The 18561-nt window shown below is 64.7% G+C and overlaps 1 protein-coding gene across 1 annotated transcript; it reads right to left on the bottom strand.

The window, feature by feature from the left end:
• Nucleotides 1–741: 741 nt before the first annotated feature.
• Nucleotides 742–16056, bottom strand: EIF4G1 (eukaryotic translation initiation factor 4 gamma 1; the record flags this gene model as incomplete). Its single annotated transcript, XM_082003853.1, has 33 exons — nt 15906–16056; nt 15721–15807; nt 15383–15415; nt 14747–14767; nt 13953–14126; nt 13499–13598; nt 11595–11707; nt 10222–10314; nt 10075–10141; nt 8833–9711; nt 7533–7621; nt 7144–7330; nt 6652–6785; nt 6283–6402; nt 5918–6091; nt 5641–5838; nt 5268–5414; nt 4937–5173; nt 4748–4852; nt 4211–4364; nt 4003–4103; nt 3801–3903; nt 3577–3679; nt 3013–3269; nt 2802–2917; nt 2466–2638; nt 2184–2309; nt 2011–2092; nt 1681–1779; nt 1422–1556; nt 1250–1331; nt 1037–1177; nt 742–923 (listed from the first exon to the last, which is right to left on the bottom strand). Exons 1-33 carry the CDS (start codon nt 15978–15980, stop codon nt 742–744), a joined length of 4887 nt encoding a protein of 1628 aa, XP_081859979.1. The 5' UTR covers nt 15981–16056.
• Between the last annotated feature and the right edge of the window lie 2505 nt (nt 16057–18561).

The raw sequence follows: 18561 nt of genomic DNA, 5'->3' as shown, positions 1-18561 counted from the left end.
ACAGGGGACGCGGATGGGGGCCGCCCCGTCACTTGCCCAATTGTGGCCTTAAACGTTTGGGAGAATGGGGGCTTTGGGGCAGGGAGAGGGGACTGAGCCTGTCCCAGAGAGAAGGGGTGACCCCCCCCTCCTCCCCAGCACCCTCCCCAGGTGTCAGAGCAGGAGCTGGGGGGGAAAATGATTTATATTTAAAATAAAAAACCATAGAGGGGGGCTCCAGGCGGTGATGGAGGAATAGAGGACAGGGGAGGGGGAGAAATCACGCTCCTGTCCCCAAACCAAATTTAATAAGTTTATATATATATAATCTCTCTATATTTCAGCAAGAAGTGGGGAGGAGAAAGAGGAGGGGGGAGAGGAGGGGAGAGTTATGTCCCCATCCCATCCCCCCTCCCCAGGACATGAGCCCAGGGGTGCTCTGCCCTGCTCCCGGTGTGCCTGTGCTGGGAGGGGGGAGAGGAGGGGCCCCGAGGGGACCCACCATGACAGCCGCCTCCGTCAGCATCCGTTTATTATCATTGTGACAAACTAGTACAGGCCTTGCAAACAGAACTGGGATGGGGGGAGGAGGGAGAGGAGGAGAACTGAAAAGAGAGAGGGGGGCTGCGGGGGGCACAGCAGGTCCCTCGGCCCCAGCGTCACCAAGTCCAGGGGGGCAAGGGGTGGGAGGGGATGGAGTCGCTCCCCGGGGTGCCCCACTCTCTCTCCCCCCTTCCTCCTCTTCCTCCTCCTCACAGCTGCTCAGTTGTTGTCCGACTCGTCCTCAGCTTCCCGGAGCCAGGTGAAAAAGGCCGTCACTGATTTGAGAGCCACCCCTTTGCCCTGCTGCTCGGCTGGGTCCTTGCTGGACTCCCATTTGTAGAAAGCCTCCTCCTTGATGACATCCTCGTCGTAGAGGGCATCAAAGAACATCCGCAGCAGGTCTGGGAGGGGACAAAGGGGAGCCCCTGCCATTCCCCAGCCACCAGCCACCCCTGCTGGGGTGGGGACATGCCTGCCACCCCCCTCCTCAGCCCACCCATCCTGTGACACTCACTGGGAGGCTGGTCCAACTTCACCACCAAGGCTTGCAGAGCGTAGAGCGCCTGGAGCTCCTTCTGCTCATCCCGCAGGTACTTCTGCAGCAGCTTGGCTTGGTTGCGGATGACCAGGGCGTCCACGCGGTAAGGGTTCTCGACTGCAGGAGACAAGGGATGAGAGAGGGGCAGGCGTGGGCAGGGGCACCCCCCGGCCTCACCCTGGTACTCACAGACTATGGCCGAGTGGCACACGGATGTCATCAGGGCCCTGATAAACGTGTTGGACGAGACCTGCTGCTCGCTGAGGTTGGCCTGGAGAAGGGAAGGTAGACGGGCTATGAGGTGGCAAGGGAGGCGAAAGGGAGACCCAGGACCCTGTGGGCGCTGCGCCTGCACCCTCACCTCAATCCAGTCGTATATTCTTTGGTTGTTCGGGTTCTCCTTCAGCAGTTTGTCCATTTGCTTGCACAGCTCCTCTGAGGTCAGCTCCTTGCGGCTCGGTGTGTCCGAGCTGTCCCCCATCGTGTACTCCAATTTCTGGGGGAGCAGGCAGAGATGAGCTGTTAAAGGCAGCATAGGGGAACACCATGCTCCTGGCAGCAGGACCCACCAGGGTCCCCCCACGACCCATCTCTGCCCCTCACCACTGCTGAGCTCCCACCTGCTCTGTGACAAATTTGTTGACATCCTGGTCCTCGGGCAGGAATTCCTTCCAGCTTAGGCCCCCATCCCGCCACAGCTTGCCTGCTGTCTTCTGGCCCTGCAGGACAGACAGACAGTTGGCACCAGCACCCCATGCCCTCCATCTCCAGGGAGGGGGAGACTGCAGCTTGGCCACATCACTGCCATTCCCCAGACAGGGCAAGGGATGACCCCTGCCATCCCCTCTGGTGGCAGAGGGGCTCAATCCCTGCATGCCAACTGGCCCCCCTGAGCAGGCTGTCAGTCCCCAAGGCAGCAACTGGCAGCTACATGAGCCCTGTGCACTTACCATGCCCTTGCACAACAAGCCCAGCACCTCAACCAGCAGCGTGGTGGCCTTCCCAATGGGCACCAGGGGCTTTGTTATCTCCCTGCAGGGCACAAGAGACCTGGTTGAGCTATCTGCCCACAGGAGACCCCCTGGAGCCCCATGGCAGCCCTGCAGAAGCACACAGCCCTCACCTGAACAACTCCTCCATGGGGATGCCTTCCTCTTGCAGGATTGGGGTGATGAGCTCGGCCAGGTACAGCCAGATGTGCGGGATGTCGATCTCCATGTCTTCCGCAATCTCCAAGATCTCCCGCAGCCTGTAGGACAGAGGGGGGCCATTGGGATCCAGCAGCCCCCATGTCTTCAGCTTGGGGGGACCTCGGGAGGTCTCGGTGATGAGCCCTGCTCAAGGCAGGGCCAAATTCAAATCCGGGCAAATATCAGCTTGAGGCCAGGCTACCCTGGCCCCTCACCCTTTGTAGTACTGCTCCTTGGAGAGCGTGCCCGCCTTCACCAGCTGGCACAGCAGGACCCCCATGTGCTCGCGGGAGATGGTGCTCCTCTCCAGCGTGGACTCGATGCCATTCTGCACGAAGATGTAGAGCGAGGAGGGGCTGCCCAGCTCCTGCACACACTGCAGGGCCTCCTGCAGGGAAAAGGCGGTCAGTACTGCCCCACGGCCAGCCCCAGCCCCCCGCTGCTTCATCCAGGCACCACTGGCACCCTGCCCAACTGCACTACCACCCAGGGAAGCGGATGGCATATTACAGGGGCCTATGGTGCTGTGCCTGGCCACCCCCTCCTCTCACCTTCATGTCATTGATGTGCAAGTATTCCTCTATGATCGCCTTGGATTTCTTCTCCAGCTCCTCTTCTGACAACGCAGGTTTGGGGGATGCTGCAGGAGGTGCTGGCTCTTGCTTAACTGCAAGGAGAAAGCAAGGAATCAGGCCCTGCCTGGGACAGGCAGAGCCCCAGGCTGCAGCCAGACCCCCAGGACAACACTCCTCCCCAGCTCACTCGTCTCTCGGCTCCTGTCCCGTTCCTCTGTCATGCTAGCAGCCTTGCGCACGGCCTCGGGGCCACCCTGCTTCTCCCGTTCTCTGCTCCTGTCCTCTGTCTCTTTGCTGAAGCTCCTCTTGGTGAGGGCAGACCTGTTCCTGTCTGCCCGCTCTCCCCGGTCAGGACGTTCCAGGCGGTCGCTGCCCTTCTCCGAACGCGACTCCCGGTCCCCTCTGTCCCCAGCCTTCTCCGACCTGTCACGGCTGGAGCTGCTTCTGGGTGGAAGGAGGACAGACACAGCGTGAAGACCCCATCACCATCCTCCCCAACCCCAGACTGCAGAGCTCTGCAATGCAAGACTGTCCCATTCCAATCCCAGCCCTTTCCAGGGCCTCTTCTAACACTTGACCACCCTCAGGGGAAAACACTCCAGGGCCCCTTCCTGCTGCAGGGGTTTATTCCAGCCCAGAGGCCGGGTTCTGTGTGTGCCTAAGTATCGACCGACTGCTGCCCGATTCAGGGGGTTCCTCCCCAGGCTGCAGACCAACACACCCACACACCAAGGCAGAGCTGGCCCCTCACCTCTGCACCACACGGCGGGACTCCAGGCTCTCGGCAGGGGTCGACTGCTGGAGTGCTGAGAAGCGGTTCAAGGTGCTCGTGGCTGGTCGCCCTGCATCAGATGCTGGGTGTGAAAAGAGGGCAATCTCAGAGTTCGGCACCTCCCCAGGTACAGGAACCACCAGGGGAAGGACCACCCCCTCCCACCCCATCTGACAGCACCCAGCCAGCCCCATGCTGCCTACCTGAATCTGTAGGCTTTGCGCCAGACCCTCCGCTGCTGCCTTTGCCCCAGCTCAGCCGCCCACCCGGTGCAAAGAGCTGGTTATTGGAGTCGATGGATCCAGGCTGCAGGTGGAAAGACAGAGTCAGCTCTGAACCCCACACCAAGGCAGGATCCAGGCCCTGCAGCCAGCTCAGCTGCCCACACTGCACCCCCAGCCTCACCTTGGTGATCTTCGTTAGCCGGCTGGTGTCGATGGGCCGGTTGCCCTTGCTGATGGGCACTGTGTTCCAGCCGTCGTCTGCGACTAGGCTCCCGCGCCCACCTGGGCACAATGGGGACAGACATAAGGTGCAGCCTGGCCTCGAGCAGTGCCCAGCAGGAACAACCCACCCCTGGCAGCCTCAGGTGCCCCCAAGCCTGGGCACTCACCACTGGAGGATGGCCCAGGGGGTCCTCTCCTCTTGTCTTTTGACATGAGCTGCTGCACTTTGATGTGTTCCCGATGCTCCTCCATCTCTGCTTCCTTATGGATCTGGTCAATGGTTTTGGGGCCCTGGTCTCCTCGCCGCGGCACCCAGCTATTCTGCAGAGGGCAGAGAAGGAAGGAAGAGTACACTGAGCTGGCTGTAGGACGGAGGCAGAGACATTCCCCCCTCCCAGCCGTCCCACCCTCAAAGCCTCAGGCTGGTCTCCTGCCTCAGCTATGACAGCTCCCTCTGTGCTGTGGCAGCTTTTGGCACAAAAGGGCTCAGTTTGCGGAGCCCCCCTGCATTAAACAGCCGCCAGTTACTGTGTGCCCACTACCACTACCATGCTAACCAAGGGCTGGGGGCTAGCATGGTGTCTCTGGGGCTGGCCACAGCTTACATAGCCACCTCTTCCCTCTCAGGGACGCACGGGCTGCTGGCACTCAGGACACAGGCCAGCAGCTACAGTCCCCAGGCAATAGCAGGCCACACGCCTTACCTGTCTGAGGTCAATCACATCCTGAAGCATGAAACGAATTCGGGATGATGTCTTCTTCTCTTTGATGATCTTCTCCATTTGATTGAAGTACTGGTCCATCCTGGGCTATAGAGAGACAGTCATGGTCACATCCCTCCCAAAGGCAAGGGCAGGGCAGGGCAGGTCAAGGCAGGGCAGGGCAAAGGGTACCTTGGCCTTCTCAAAGTCCAAGTCCTTGCCAATGGTGGTAAGCAGGCGGCAAAGGCACTCAAGAGACTCCTCATCATGGTTTTTGAGCAGCTTTACCACACAGTCATGCATGATGGCTTCCGTCAACATCTTCAGTTTGAAGAGCTCGCCAATGAATTTGATGTTGCCCAGGGATCGCCGGCGGGCCTTGTCCCGCGCCTCCTCCAGCTCATCCTTCATGCGTGCCTTCTCCTCAGGCTGCAGGGAGGGCACAGCAGGGCAGCTCAGAGTCCAGAGCCACCCTGACGATGCCCACAGCAGCCCTCAGCCACAGCCTCCCACCCCAACTCACAGCACTGGCATCATCCATCTCCTTCTGCCGCTTCTCAAAGATCTCGTCATCATCTTTGTCCTTCTCAAACTCCTTCTGGCAGCGGTTGAGCAGCAGCTTGCGGAAGTTCACAGTCACTGTGGGCTTGTCTGTTGTGGGCACTTTGAGCTGCAGGGAGAGGTACAACCCAGGCAAGGAGCATGAGTCATGTCTCCCCCAAAAGCTGGCCAGGTAAGGCCCAGGCACCGCTCAAACCAGGGAAAACCCTGGTGACACCCTGCTAAGATTCTGGACTTGGTCCTCCATCCACACACCTCAGTTTTCCCACCCCACACAGAAGGACCTGCACCCTGCTGAGCTCAGCTTGGCAGGAGACCCCCCAGCTCCTGCTCACCCCCATAAGGCAACGGCACATGTTAGCATAGGCAACAGAGAAGTTTGGCTCCGAGATGGCTTTCTCGAAGACGAGGTCGATGACACCCTTGAGCCGCTCCTCCGTGTCGATGGACAACTCCATCACCTGCTTCATCAGCTGCTGGAACATCTGGGGCGTCAGCTTGTTGAGGATGCTGCGGACACGGCGGAGCAGTTCCTGCAGGGACAGTAAGGGTCAGCAAAAGCCAGACACATCCCCCCCTGCCCTCCCACCGCCCACCTGCCCCAGCTCCCACCTGCGTCTTGATGTTCTCAGGATCCTCCTCCTCAGAGGCACGCTTGCTGCTGGGTTTCCAGGCCTTCTCAGCCTTGTTCAGCTTGACATCCTCATTGAGGGACACAGTGGCAATGATTTTGCGGGGCTCCTTCCTCTGACTCTGCTGGGAGCGGCGGGGACCCAACCCTGAGGGCTGACATCAGGAGAAGAAACTCAGCTCTTTGCCCTGGGACCAGCCAGACCAGCTCCCTGGGTGCCCCCATCCACCTGCTCAGATCCTCAGCTCCATCACAGACATCAGTGGCCCAGACACAGTGGCTCAAAGGCTTGATCATCATGGAGAGGCGGAGGGGGATGGCAAGGGTGAAGCTAGGAGATACTCACCAGGCCCCGGTTGCCCATGACGGGCCGGCCGAGGTTGGCAAAGGAGGGTGTGAAGTCAGGGCTGCAGTTCATGCCGCTGAGGCGGATGGGGTCGAGCGCCCGCAGTGGGGTCTTGTTGGCCTGCGAAGGTACACAGGGCTGAGGATGCCCAGGGGCAGAGGAGCGGGATGGATCCATCCCCCAGCCTCAGCGCCGGGACAAGGAACTGGAAAGAAGGCCCCAGAGGTGCCCCCAACACTGATCCCAGGCTCAAGGCTCATTGCAGATGCTGCAACAGGACCTTGCCCTGCCTTGACAAGGCACAAAGGAGGAGCCAGACCACAACCTGGGCACCACCCACGCTCCCCCGATTTCCAGGGCCGCACCAACCTTGTCCAGCACCACGTCTGTGATCTGGGGCAGCCCCTCAGGTTTCTGCATGCTGGCGAAAATGAACTGGAAGCCTAGCAGGAACTCCCGGTCATACCGCTTTTTTTCCTCAGGGTTCAGTGGCTTCCATTGCTCTGCAGTGGGGGGCAAGCAGGAGACCCTGATGTATCCTCCACCCTGAGCTGTGGCAGGTCCAGGCCCACCCAGGGACCAGCGAGGTGGGATGTAGACAACCAGAGAGTTGCCTCAGCCTGGTAATGCCACGAGCACAGCGCTCCTTGCTTAGGCAGAAAGCCTGATGCCACCAGCTCCCTGCCTCCTGCCAGGACCCTCGCGCTGGGGGCTGTCCCCCACCTTGTGCCAGGCTTGGGGACAAGATGGGAGGAGAGCGTGAGGGTTTAGGACAGCTGGACTATGCCACCCCTACCCACCCCACCACCAGGTCCAGAGGTGGTGGCTCCAAGCAGAGGCCTGGGCCAAGGCACAGCTCACCTTCTTTGTAGCGGTACTTCTGATCAGCAGCCTTGCCCTTCTCTGGGGCCAGCTTGTCCTCCTTCTCCTCCCACGTCTCCTCCGACTCCTCCTGTGGACGGGCGGGGGCCGCATCCTCTGCTTCACGGGCAGGGGCGGACACAGGGGGCTTGTTCTCCGCCTCCGAGGCACTGTCACTGATCTGAGACTGTATCACGAGGGACGGGGACAGCAGTCACCCCACAAGCCTGGTCCTGCCCCCTCCACCCCACATCCAGGTGTCCGCCCCCCCTCAGATCCTCATTACCATCACAGAGCATCAGTGGCCCAGACACGATGGCACAAAGCAGAATTCATCACAGGAGGAGATGGGACACAGGGTGATCCCTGGACACCCCTGGGACACTCACCTCTTTAAAGGCATCCAGCAAATCGCCTACTGCCTCCTTCTTGTTCAGCTCCTTCATCCTTCGCTTCTTCTTTGGCACCGACACGGCGACTGGGAGGAGAGGCAGGGAGATGAAGGACAGGAACCATCCCAGTCCCCTATGTACCCCGACATCAGCTCTGGGGTCACCAGCAAGGCCCCAGTAACACCAGGTGAGCTTCAGGATGGGGCCGCAGGGAGCCATGGGGATGTGGTCCTGCCACCCCAGCACAGTTCCCATCCCCAAACACATCATGTACCCATGTGGGCATTTGCAGCCCTGCGGATCCTACACACAGCCCACCAAGGCACCCCACTCCCTAAGCGTGCACCACAGAATACACCCTGTACAGACATACCTCACACCTCTCCCCATCCAGACGCTGCACCCCAATTTACCCTGTGCCTCTACGAAGCACCCCATCCACACCTCTTCCCTAGCGCAGTGCTCTCCAACCTCCTCATGGGATCCCTGCAGACACCCACACCTCCTTGCAGGGCAGCCCTTACGGGGACACCCCCATATGCACCTCTGTCCCCATATACACTCGCCTATACACCAACTCATACAGAGGTGCTTCCCAAGAAGCACACCTGCCCCCAGGTCGCCCTCCTATAGCGCCCCCTGCTCCATATGAACATGTCCTGTGTACCCATCTCCCCCATGCATCCCCAGGACCCCTATGTAACCCCCACACTCCTGTGCAGGGTGCTTAAAAAACCACCACCAACAACAAAAAAAACCACAAAAAACAACCAACCAAAAACCAGACACATCTGTTCCCCAGCACATCACCAGGGCACCCCACTTTCCCCAGGCACCTCTATGTACCTGTATACTCCTATACAGGCTGTCCCACAGAGCTACAGCTCCGCATCTCCCCTGCCACTCCTCCATCCGCTGCACCTCCCCGTGCCCCTGACGGCTGGGGTCAGCCCTCCGATACAACCCCAATACACCCACCCTACACCCTCTATAAGGCATCACATAAAACACACTTCCCTCATGGCACCCCACACATACACCCCTCTATACCCACCCCATACCCCTGCATGCAGATATGCTCCCCAGACGTCTCCCCCCACCTCGCCATCCACAGGCACCTTGTCCCCCCCAGCACCCCATACCCAGGCGTCTTGGGTCACCTAACTCCATCCCCCTCTCTGATGCCCTCCCCGTACCCCATGCCTGGCACTGCACTGGGGTGACCTCCGCCATGTCACCCAACACCCACCCTGGGGCACCCCACAAGCCCTGCACGCCCCAGCCCAGCATCCCCAACCTTGTGCGGTCGCCTCCGAGGTCTGCAAAAGGGCAGGGGCCGGGCTGGAGCTCCGGTCCTGGGCCTCACCGGGGCCTTCGCTCTCCTCCTCCTCTTCCTCTGCCGGGGGGGAGGCAGGGGTGCTGGGCTGGGCCAGTTCCTCAGGCTCCGAGATGGGACTGACGTCCGACTCGGGCTGCTCCTCGCTCGGCTCTGCTTTGCTGGTGCCCTCCACCCCGTTGGGCAGGGGCAGCTCTTCGGGCTGGGCGATGGGGGAGTCCAGGGTGGGTGCAGGCACCGGCGCAGGCACCGGCACTGGCTGGCACACGGGCACCTCGGGGACCGGCTCGGGCGCCTCCTCTAGGACCCCGTTGGCCTCGGCTTCGGGCTCAGGGCAGGGCTCTTCCCGGGGTGGCGGGGGGCTGGGTGAGGCAGGTTTGGCGGGTGCTTCGGGGGCCTGTGGTACAATGGGTGGCGGCGACGGCGCAGCCGGCACCGGGGGCACGGCTGGCATCAGGGGGACAACGGGCACCGGTGGCGCCTCAGGGGGCACAGACGCCTGTGGGGCGGGCTCTGGGAGGGGAATGGCGACCTCCTCCTCCTCCTGCTCCTCCTCCATGGCCACCATGTCCATGTCTGGCGTGGGCACAAGGGGCAGCTCCACAGCCCCTGGCACTGTAGTGATGGCGCTAAACGTCTTGTGCGGGTCGGGCGGCGCCTCGCCCAGCTCCACTTTAGTGTCCGTGTCCACGGGGGGCTCCATTGGCACCAGCGTCACGGCCGAGAGCACCACAGGCTCCACCTCGGGGATGAGGGGAGGGGGAGGCGACGGGGACGCCGACTTGCTGGGCTCCAGGGAGACAGGCTTGCTCACCACCAGTGCAGGCTTTGGGCGGTCATCTGCAAGGTGGAAGGCATTAATGCAGGGCTGATCCCCCACTCACCCCGCATGCCCTCCCAGACCGCTCCATCTGCAAGAGGGGTAGGCACAGATGCGCCAACCCACATCGCAAACATGGGGACAGTGGGGGTCCTTCTCCAGTGCCCAGGGGACAGCTGGGGTGAGCAGAGAAACCCTGTAAACTCTCCTGGACTCAACATGGGGACAGTGGTCCCCAGGTATGTAGGGAACATGTTTAACCCCACAAGGCCCAGGTGAACCAAGGAATGGGGGGCTGGCATCTCACACCATGCAGTGCCAAAAACAGGGAGCCTGGCAGCAGCCTTGCCAGCTAGCACACCCACCCCGGCACGGGCACTTACCTGGCCGGACAATAACTGCTACATGGGGGGTCTCTCCATTGGCCTGGGGCTCCAAACTGCTTCCAGCCTGGAGGGGCAAAGAGGGAGTTCAGCAGGGCCCTGTGCACATCCCACTGCCCCAGGCGGGGAGTTGGGGGCTCTCCTTACCTGCGGAGGGGTGGGAGTGGATGAGGTCCTTGCTCCAGACATGATTTCTTCAGTAATGTCTTTGCCGCCTTGGTTGGGGTCTCGTATCCGGATCTGTCCACGGGTCAGGGCAGAGAGGGGAAAGCTATCAGTGAAGTGGGGGACACAGCACATGGGCCACCTTCTTTCCCTGCGCCCAACACCCCTAGGACACTCCCTTCTTTGAGGGGAGAGGCGAGTGGCTCATTCAGCGCTGTGCCTGCCCTGGCCACATGCAGCCCGGGGACCGGTGGGTGCCACTTTCCCTCCCCACGGGACACAGCACACCACAGACACCCTGATGCCAGGCAGGCAGGGACAGCGTGGGGCAGGCAGGGACAGCGTGGGGCAGGCAGGGACAGCGTGGGGCAGGCAGGGACAGCGTGGGGCAGGCAGGGACAGCGTGGGGCAGGCAGGGACAGCGTGGGGCAGGCAGGGACAGCGTGGGGCAGGCAGGGACAGCGTGGGGCAGGCAGGGACAGCGTGGGGCAGGCAGGGACAGCGTGGGGCAGGCAGGGACAGCGTGGGGCAGGCAGGACTAGCCTCACAAGCCATTGTGTCAGGCAGCCAGAGCCAGTGCCATGCCCCCAGACCAGTGCCCATCTCCAGGGGTTGGGGCATCACCACGCTGGCACAGGGGCTGCAGGGACCACCCCTGGCCTTGGGGACAGGACAGGGGTCTGGCTTCAGCACACAAAAGTCACAGAAAGCTCCATGACACCCCAGGCACAGCCTGTACGCCCGCAGCCTCACCGGCCCCATGCCTGCCGTGGGTACAGCAGAAGCTGCAGGGCACCATGCTGGGGGCTAAGTGGGGGACACACACATGGGCCTGGACTCCAGCAGGGGGCACAGTGCAGCCAGGGGTCTTGTTCTCCCCACCCCCAAACATGACCTGCTCCCAGGACAGCAAGGACAGAGCCCAAGGGGCACAGAGGCCCCTCCACCAAGGAAACGCTAGCATCCTCCTGCCCCGGTGGCAGCCCCTGCCCCAAGGCACGGGGCCATGCCAGCAGCCGCCCAGCTCTCTGCTATAAATAGGCCCCACGCGAGGCCTCCGAGCGCCGGCATCTCCGGGAGCAGACAGCAGTTGGCAGCCGCGGCACCCCCGCCCCCCCGGGAGCCGTGACTCAGCACAACGCTGCCCGTCGGGACGGCCAAGGTCGCCGGCACCCACCACGCACTCTGGTCCCCTCGCTGAGCTCCCCCCAGCCCGGGAGGGGCACGGCCCCCACACTGCCCCCTTCCCTGGTGTGTTGCACCACACCCCACCCTGCACACCACAGGCACCCGGGGCTGGCACCGTCCCCTCCTGCATGCGAGCCCCCCATGCCCAGAGGCAGATGGCTCCTTACCGTCTTGCGCTCTCGTTTTGGGGGGATCGGCGGCTGCTGGCTCACAATGACCTGGGCGGCGGGGACCCCCGCCGGGAACTGTTGCACCCCCTGCGCCGGGTAATAAGCACCCGCTGCAGGAGAGGAGAGCGCGTCAGACCGGCCAACCCAGATCCTCCAAGCCCGTCCTGGGGACCCCCCAATGCCCCAAACACAGGGGTCTGTCAGGAGCCTGGGGAGCCCGTGTCACTCTGCAGTGAACCCCCATCGCATCCGGCCTGGATCGTCCCAACCCGCCTGACAGGCCTGACCGAATTCCTTCCCTGTGAAGCAGAGCGTCCCCGCGCGCGCCGCCCCCACGCCCAGCTGGGCCCCGCGGGCGCCTGCCGTGCCCACCGGCTCCATGCCGCTGTCAGCTCTGCCGGGACACTCAGCCATGCCGGCTATGGGCACCCCGGCTCCACAGACAGCTGCCTTCCTGCCGGCGCCCTTATCTCCCCAGGACCGGCACCAGCCCGAGGGCGGCACCAGGCAGCCCCGTCCGCACCCTCCATTCACACCCAGGCCAAGGGGCTCAGGCTCCCCGTGCAGTCCCAGCCCCCGGCAAGCCCAGCCCAGAGGAGGGAGCCGTGCTGGGGGCCGGAGGCAGAGCTGGCCCCCATCCAGGGCTGGCACAGCCCCCGAGAAGCACTCCACTCCTCCCACAGCATCCACGAGCATCACCCCTAGAGCGGTGCCACGGGGATGCAAGCGTGTGGGGAGACAGGCACAGCTGGGCCCCAGCCCCTTCCAGCTCCAGCGCTTTCCCAGCTGCGCTGAGCCTAGTACTCGCTCCGGTGCTCTGGTGACTGCCCCATCCCTGAGCCAGGGACTCCTTCTCTGCCCAGGGAGGACACGAGGGCACTGGATGGGCCTCGCACTCTGGGATGGGCCAGGTGCGGGTGGGAGACAGACAGACAGACCCCCAGCTGCCCAGCCCTGAGGACCAGGAGGGCTGGCCCATCTCGCTCAAGAGGCATGCCATGCCAGGCCACTCAGCCAGTCTTGTAGGGAAGGGGCACGCTGCTGGCAGCTCCCCTAGGAACAGACACAGCCCCAAACCAGAGGCAGGGGGCAAACCCACCCCAGGACCCTGCAGAGACACCCAGGGGATGCCCCAGCGCCAGGCACAAAGGAGCAGCGGTGCCCTGGCCCAAGCATGGGAGCCGGCCGCTGCTGGGGGCCACCTCCCTCCTCCGAGTGGCCAGCTGGGCCCTGGGACAAGAGGGAGGGAGGACGGGCACGTACCTGGCTCAGGAGAAGCCCATCTCTGCCCTGGTTATGCTTTGCTGTGCCGGGGCCGGGCCGGAGGCCTCGGCTCACATTTCTGTGTCTGCCGGGCCTCCCGGGACCGACCAAGCCTAAATATAGTCACAGCCCGGGTGGCCACATGCGAGCGGGGGGAAGAAGGGGGGCTGCTCACACTGCTGCTCCCCAGCGCCGGGAGAGGGCAGGCACGGAGCGGCCTCGGCACCCCTGCCTCGGCTCCTTGGGGAGCGGGGAGCTGAGGGGGGGTCAGCAAGCACACAACTGCTCACCACCTTGATGGCGAGCGAGGGGGAGCAGGGGATAAAGTCTGCCCCGGCCCTCCGCCAGGAGAGTTAAACATTAAACGACTCAGATTTGGAAAAGGGCAGGGGTGGAGGAACAAGTGGGACATGATACGCAGCCCTCAGAGTTGCTGGAAGACAGGCAACAGCCCCTGTCCCCCAAAACAGCCTGTAATGGAGTCACAGAGTTGGCCCCAGTGAGCTGGCAAAGGCAGAGGAGGCTGTGCTCAGCTCCTGAGCACAGGGGGCTGCAGGGAGGGCAGGGGAGCAAAAAAGAAGGGGGGAGTGCTGGGGCTGGAAGAGCACTGGGTAGCAGAGCAACCCCCCCATCTGTACCGTAAGTCCCGAACTCTGTGGGGCTGGCTCCAGGGTAAAAACTAGGGGCTCCGGGCTGGACCGGGTACTGCTGGGTTGGGACGACGTATGTGGAGCGACCCTGCAACAGAGGAGAAGAGACGTCAGTTACCTCCCCCGCGGGGCACGGACATACCCCCAAACCACAGATGTACCCCCAAATGTGCCAGCGAAGCAGCTGGGCGCCAGGGCAGGGAGCAGTACACAGACAAAGTGGGCACCAGGCACCTCGGGGGGCTGCTGGGGAGGGGGACCAGTGCTGCCCGCTGCCTCTCTACAGAGCCAGGCAACATCCTGCTCAAATCGGTGGGCACTTGGAGATCCTGGGGGACCCTCTCCACCCCCCCAAAACAGACCAAGGCTCCAACCCCGGGCAACACCCCCCACCAAGGCCCAGCCCAGCCCCCTCCCTCAGAGCCCGGGGCACGGCCCTCACCTGTCCGGGAATGTAATAGGCTCCTTGGGAAGGTGTGTAGGATATCTGGGAGGGTATCATCATCACCTGGGAAGCAGCCGGATACACATGGGCAGGGGGGCCGGGCCGGGCCGTCGTGTTACTCTGCACGCGGGACGCGCTGGCGGGAGGCTGCGCCCTGTTCTGGTAGAAATGCTTGGGGAGAGATGGGGCATGGTGTCAGCTGGGGCGCCAGCATCCCCACCTAGCACCAACGCACCCAGGGTGGGACCCCCCGTCCTGCCCCCACCGGTACAGTGCGCATCACCCCAAAAAATCAGCCTGGACAGAGGGAGAGGGGAGCAGCTCCAGGGCGGATAGGGAGAGCAGAGACACCCCCCCCTTGCCGGGATGCACCCCCCACCCCCACCCCGGCACAATCCTGCCCCCACGCACCTGTGGGGCCGCCTGGGTCCACCCAACCCAGCTCATGCCCGGCGCGGCCCCTTCCCAGCCCAATGGGGGCCGGCAGCTCCAGCGCCCGGAGCTGGCCACGGCCGCACACAGCTCGGCAGCGGCGGGTCCCGGCGTGCTTCACACCAGTTCCCGGCACTCGCATTGAATGCTGGGACCTGTAGTCCTGCCATGCCGAGCCGTGCCGGAGCCGGATGGTCAAGGCACACGGAGCCAGTTATTCCCCCTCCGGTCCATGCCATTCATCCCAACCCAGCTTCTTTGCCGGGCAGGAGCATCCCCGGGAGCAGCAGCTCAAGCCCAGCAGCGAGTGGGCAAGGAAGGGTCCACGCACGCACCCCGGGGCAAGGAGAAAGCGTTACCTGAAGAGACCTGAATCCTCCCTGTTAGCAAGCGCACGCGTACAGAGGGAAAAGGGGAAAGAGAGACAGGAATTACCCGCTTTGGGACAGGGCCTGGACGCAGGGTGGCTGGCAGAGAAGAGGACAGGAGGCAGGGGAGCCTTTTGCCCAGTGCCCTTATCCCAAATCCACTGGGGTTCCCTGTAGGGACCCCCCAAGGGGGAGGGAAGGGTTTGAGGGGCTCCCAGCTGGCACAGCCAAGAATGTCAACAGATCTGTCCCCAGCAGCCCCTCCATGCAGGAGGTCTGATGGAAGTCCAGAGCCTTGTACAGCACCGCAGGGGTTTGGGAGACACCCACAAAGTGGGGAGGAAGAGGAAGATGAGGAAGGGCACAGGCAGAAGCAGCAGCCTGGGCCAGGGTTAGCACAGGCACAGCCACATGCTGCAGGCTTCATGCAAGGAGGAAATTGGGGAGACACTGCAGGGAAACTCCTTCCAAAGCTGAGTGGGTGTCCCTCACTTCCCCAGACCAGCCTGTCCCCCCAGCTCTGGGGTCCCCACGTGCTCCCCAGCCCCTCCGTGCTCAGGGCGGACGTTTCTGTGCAGTGTCGGGGCAGGGTGCTCGGCATGCGGGGTGGGGGAAGCGGGTTAGTACCTGCTGGTGAATAGCCCGAGGCCCTGCTGGAAACTGAGAGAGGAGGAGAGGGAGGTTTGGGGCAGGGGAAGGAGGAAAGAAGAGCAGTCACTCGGTGGGTATCCCTGGCCAGAGGCACCTGCCCCCCGACCCGAGGGCCCGCAGGTCCCCGGACAGCAGCCGTGGTCCAAATCATGGGCATGCTCCCCCTTGCCAGGCACACATCAGCCCCGGGGGGCACAACCAGACTCCTCGCACCCCAGCGGCCGCCAGAGGGGTGGGGGCTGCTTGGCCAGGAAGCAGAAAGCTGCTGGATCCCCGTCCGCATCACTCTCTCCAACCCGGGGCAAAGCCCTTACCTGGCGCGGCTGAGAAGGCGTATTCATTTGTGAGGTCGGTGCCGGGTTAAAAACCACAGGTGCCGTCTGACCGGGTGGGAATGTCGGCTAGAGGGAGGCAGGGAGGGAAGGAGATGGCACTGCCGACCCCAGTGCGAACTGGGGAGGCAAAGCTGGGTCCCCCCCAGCCCAAAGGGGCCAGTTACCTGCGGCAGTCCAGGAGAAGGGGCAGGGTGCGGGGCTGTCGGGGCTCCTCCTGTGGGCTGTGGAGCTTTGTTCATTTCATGGGGTTGTGCATAAGGATCCCCTCGCTATCTGCAGGGACAGCAGGTGTAAGCCAGGGACAGGCAGCACCCCAGGCATCTGTGTCCTGTCCGTGTCAGCCCCAAGAACAGGGCGCCTCCAGCCCCTCGGCATAAAGTCAGACACCGACTGTGCCCTACAGACAGCATCCCGCCAGGGCACAGATCCCCAGCCTCTCTCTCCTGCTCCACTGGGGCACGGGGAGAGGGTGGGTACCACCAGGCCACCCAGCCAGCCCAGGCAGGTCCCCCTGCCCTGTGGAACAAAGGCCCCCTGTTACACCTCAAACCCAGCCATGCCCACCAACAGGACTGATCCGCCCTGATGTGACCCCACAGAGCTTGGCCAGGCACCCCACGCAAGCAAGCACTGGTGCCCATGACCTGCTGCCAGCACCCAGGCCACCACCAGCTCCAGGGGGCTGGGTGGGCCGGCGGCACCCCGGCGTCAGCCGTGCCCAGCTCCACCCTGGCTGACCTACTAAGCGCTTCCCCTGGCCAGCCAAACCTGTTCCTGCCGCTGGCGCCGGGTCCCCGGCATATGCCGCAAACACCTACCGGGGAGGGCAGGGAGCAGCTCCCGCGTCCCCCTGCGCCACTGACGCTCCTGCCCGGGGGAGCCCACAGCCCCTGCCACCGCCCAGGCACCCTCCCAGCTGTCCCAGGAGGGACTTGGCAGCCCAGTGCTGCTCTCCCCGCCCCAGTGCAAAGGCCACTGAGGCAGGAAGAAGAGGTGGTGCCCCCCACCCCATGCCTTGCTGGGTGTCCCCTACATCCCATGGCACCCTGCAAACGCGCTGCAGGCCAGGGTAGTCAAGGGAGCAGCCATCGTGTCTCCTGTAACCTGACGCCCGGCTGCATCAGCACCGCTGGCCCCCGGCCCCACGCGTCCCACCGACACCAGGCCAGACCAGCACCCCCGGGCCACAGGGTGCCCCGACCCTCCAGGGCTGTCCCAGTCATGGTGGGGGGTACCATCCCATCACAGAGGTCCCCCCAGCCACAGCCTAGCAGAGATGGGTCCTGCCGGGGTATCAGGAGGTGACAGGGGCTGGGCTGCACCCCCCTAGTGCTCCCCCCGAGCCCCCGACTCACCAAGGAACCGAGGGCCTGGCACGGGCAGCCTAGCACACCGGCCATGCCCAGCCCCAGGCCACGGTGGCCTGGGCCATCTTAGCTCAGCCCTGGCACCAGTCACCCCCAAAAAAGAAGGGTGGGGGTGTTACACAGAGGATGAGGACACCCAGGGGCAGCCTCAGCCTACCCGGCCCCCCACTGCCAGCACAACCGGGAGCGAGCAGGATACTCACCCCCCCGCAGGAAAAACCTGGGCCGGCTGAGCGGGCCTGCAGCGACCGTTCATCCGACTGACTTGGGAGAGAGGGGGGAGGGGGGAGAGAGAGATCAGCCCCGGGCCCCACTGCACCCCTGCCCGGCCGACCCGGCGGTGCCCGGCCTGAGGCAGGTCCCGGCCCAGCGGGGAGGGGGAACCGCCAGGGGTTTTGCACCGGGAAGAGCCGCCGCGGCCGCTGCCTCCCCCGCGCCGGGAGAGGCCGGGCCCGCGGCCTGCGCTGGGCCCGCGGCCGGAGGTCCCTGCCCGATGCCGCCAGGTCCCGGCCGAGTGGGGGACCGGCGGGCAGCAGGCAGGGTTCCGCGGCGGCGGGGCGGGGGGAGTGGGGGTGTCCCGTGGCGGGGCCAGGGCAGGCCGCGGCGCCAGCCCGGGAGCAGTCGGCCCCGCCAGGCCCGAGGCTGGCCTCACTGCCAGGCCTGAGGCAGCGGCCCGGCCGGCGGGCGCTACCGGCTCTGGCCCGGGGCGGCGGGCAAGGCCCGAGACGCCGGCACCATCTTGGCGGCGAGAGAGGGGGGGAAGCGGAGGGAGGCCGCGGGGGGGCCGGGGTGGCGGCGCAGGGCCCGGGGCGGCATCCGGCGGCCCCGCTCCCCCCCGCGGCGGCGGCGGCCTCTGCCAAGGACACGTGTCACTGCCGGCCGCCGCCATGGCCCGCGGCCCCGCCGGCACCGGCAGCGGCACGGGCGGGCGCGGCAGGGCGGAGGCGGCGGGACACGCACCACGTGCGGCGGCGGACAGCGGCGGGCCTAGGCAGGCGCGGCGGCGGGAGCACGTGCGCGGCGGCGGAACGCACCGGCCGGCACGTGGGCGCAGAGCGGCGCCGCGCGGGACCACCGGGGCGGCGAGGCCAGGCTGGGCTGGGCAGGGAGCAGAGCAGGACGGGGCAGGGCAGGGGGCCGGCGGCGGGGCGGCGCCCACGTGGTGGCGGCGGCGGTGCGGCGGGGCCCGGCGGCGCGAGGCCCGGCCCGGCGGCGCGCGGCCCGGTACCGGTAACCCCCTCCCCCCCACCCGCCCCCCCGCGGCGCGTGCCCGCCCCGCCCCCGCCCGTTACCTTCAGTCTCCTTCAGCGCGCGCGGCCCGACGCAGCCGCAGCGCAGCGCAGCACGACCATTTCCGGAGCCGCGCCGCGCGCAGGGGCGTGGCCGGGCACCGCTGCGGGGGAGGGGCGGGAGGGGCGAGCGGGGCGGGGCACCGGCCGCCGCGCCTGAAGCC

The sequence above is a fragment of the Phaethon aethereus genome (assembly GCF_964289735.1).
Source record: "Phaethon aethereus genome assembly, chromosome: 9".
Lineage (NCBI taxonomy): Eukaryota > Metazoa > Chordata > Aves > Phaethontiformes > Phaethontidae > Phaethon > Phaethon aethereus.
This window is presented reverse-complemented; position numbering and strand designations above follow the sequence as displayed.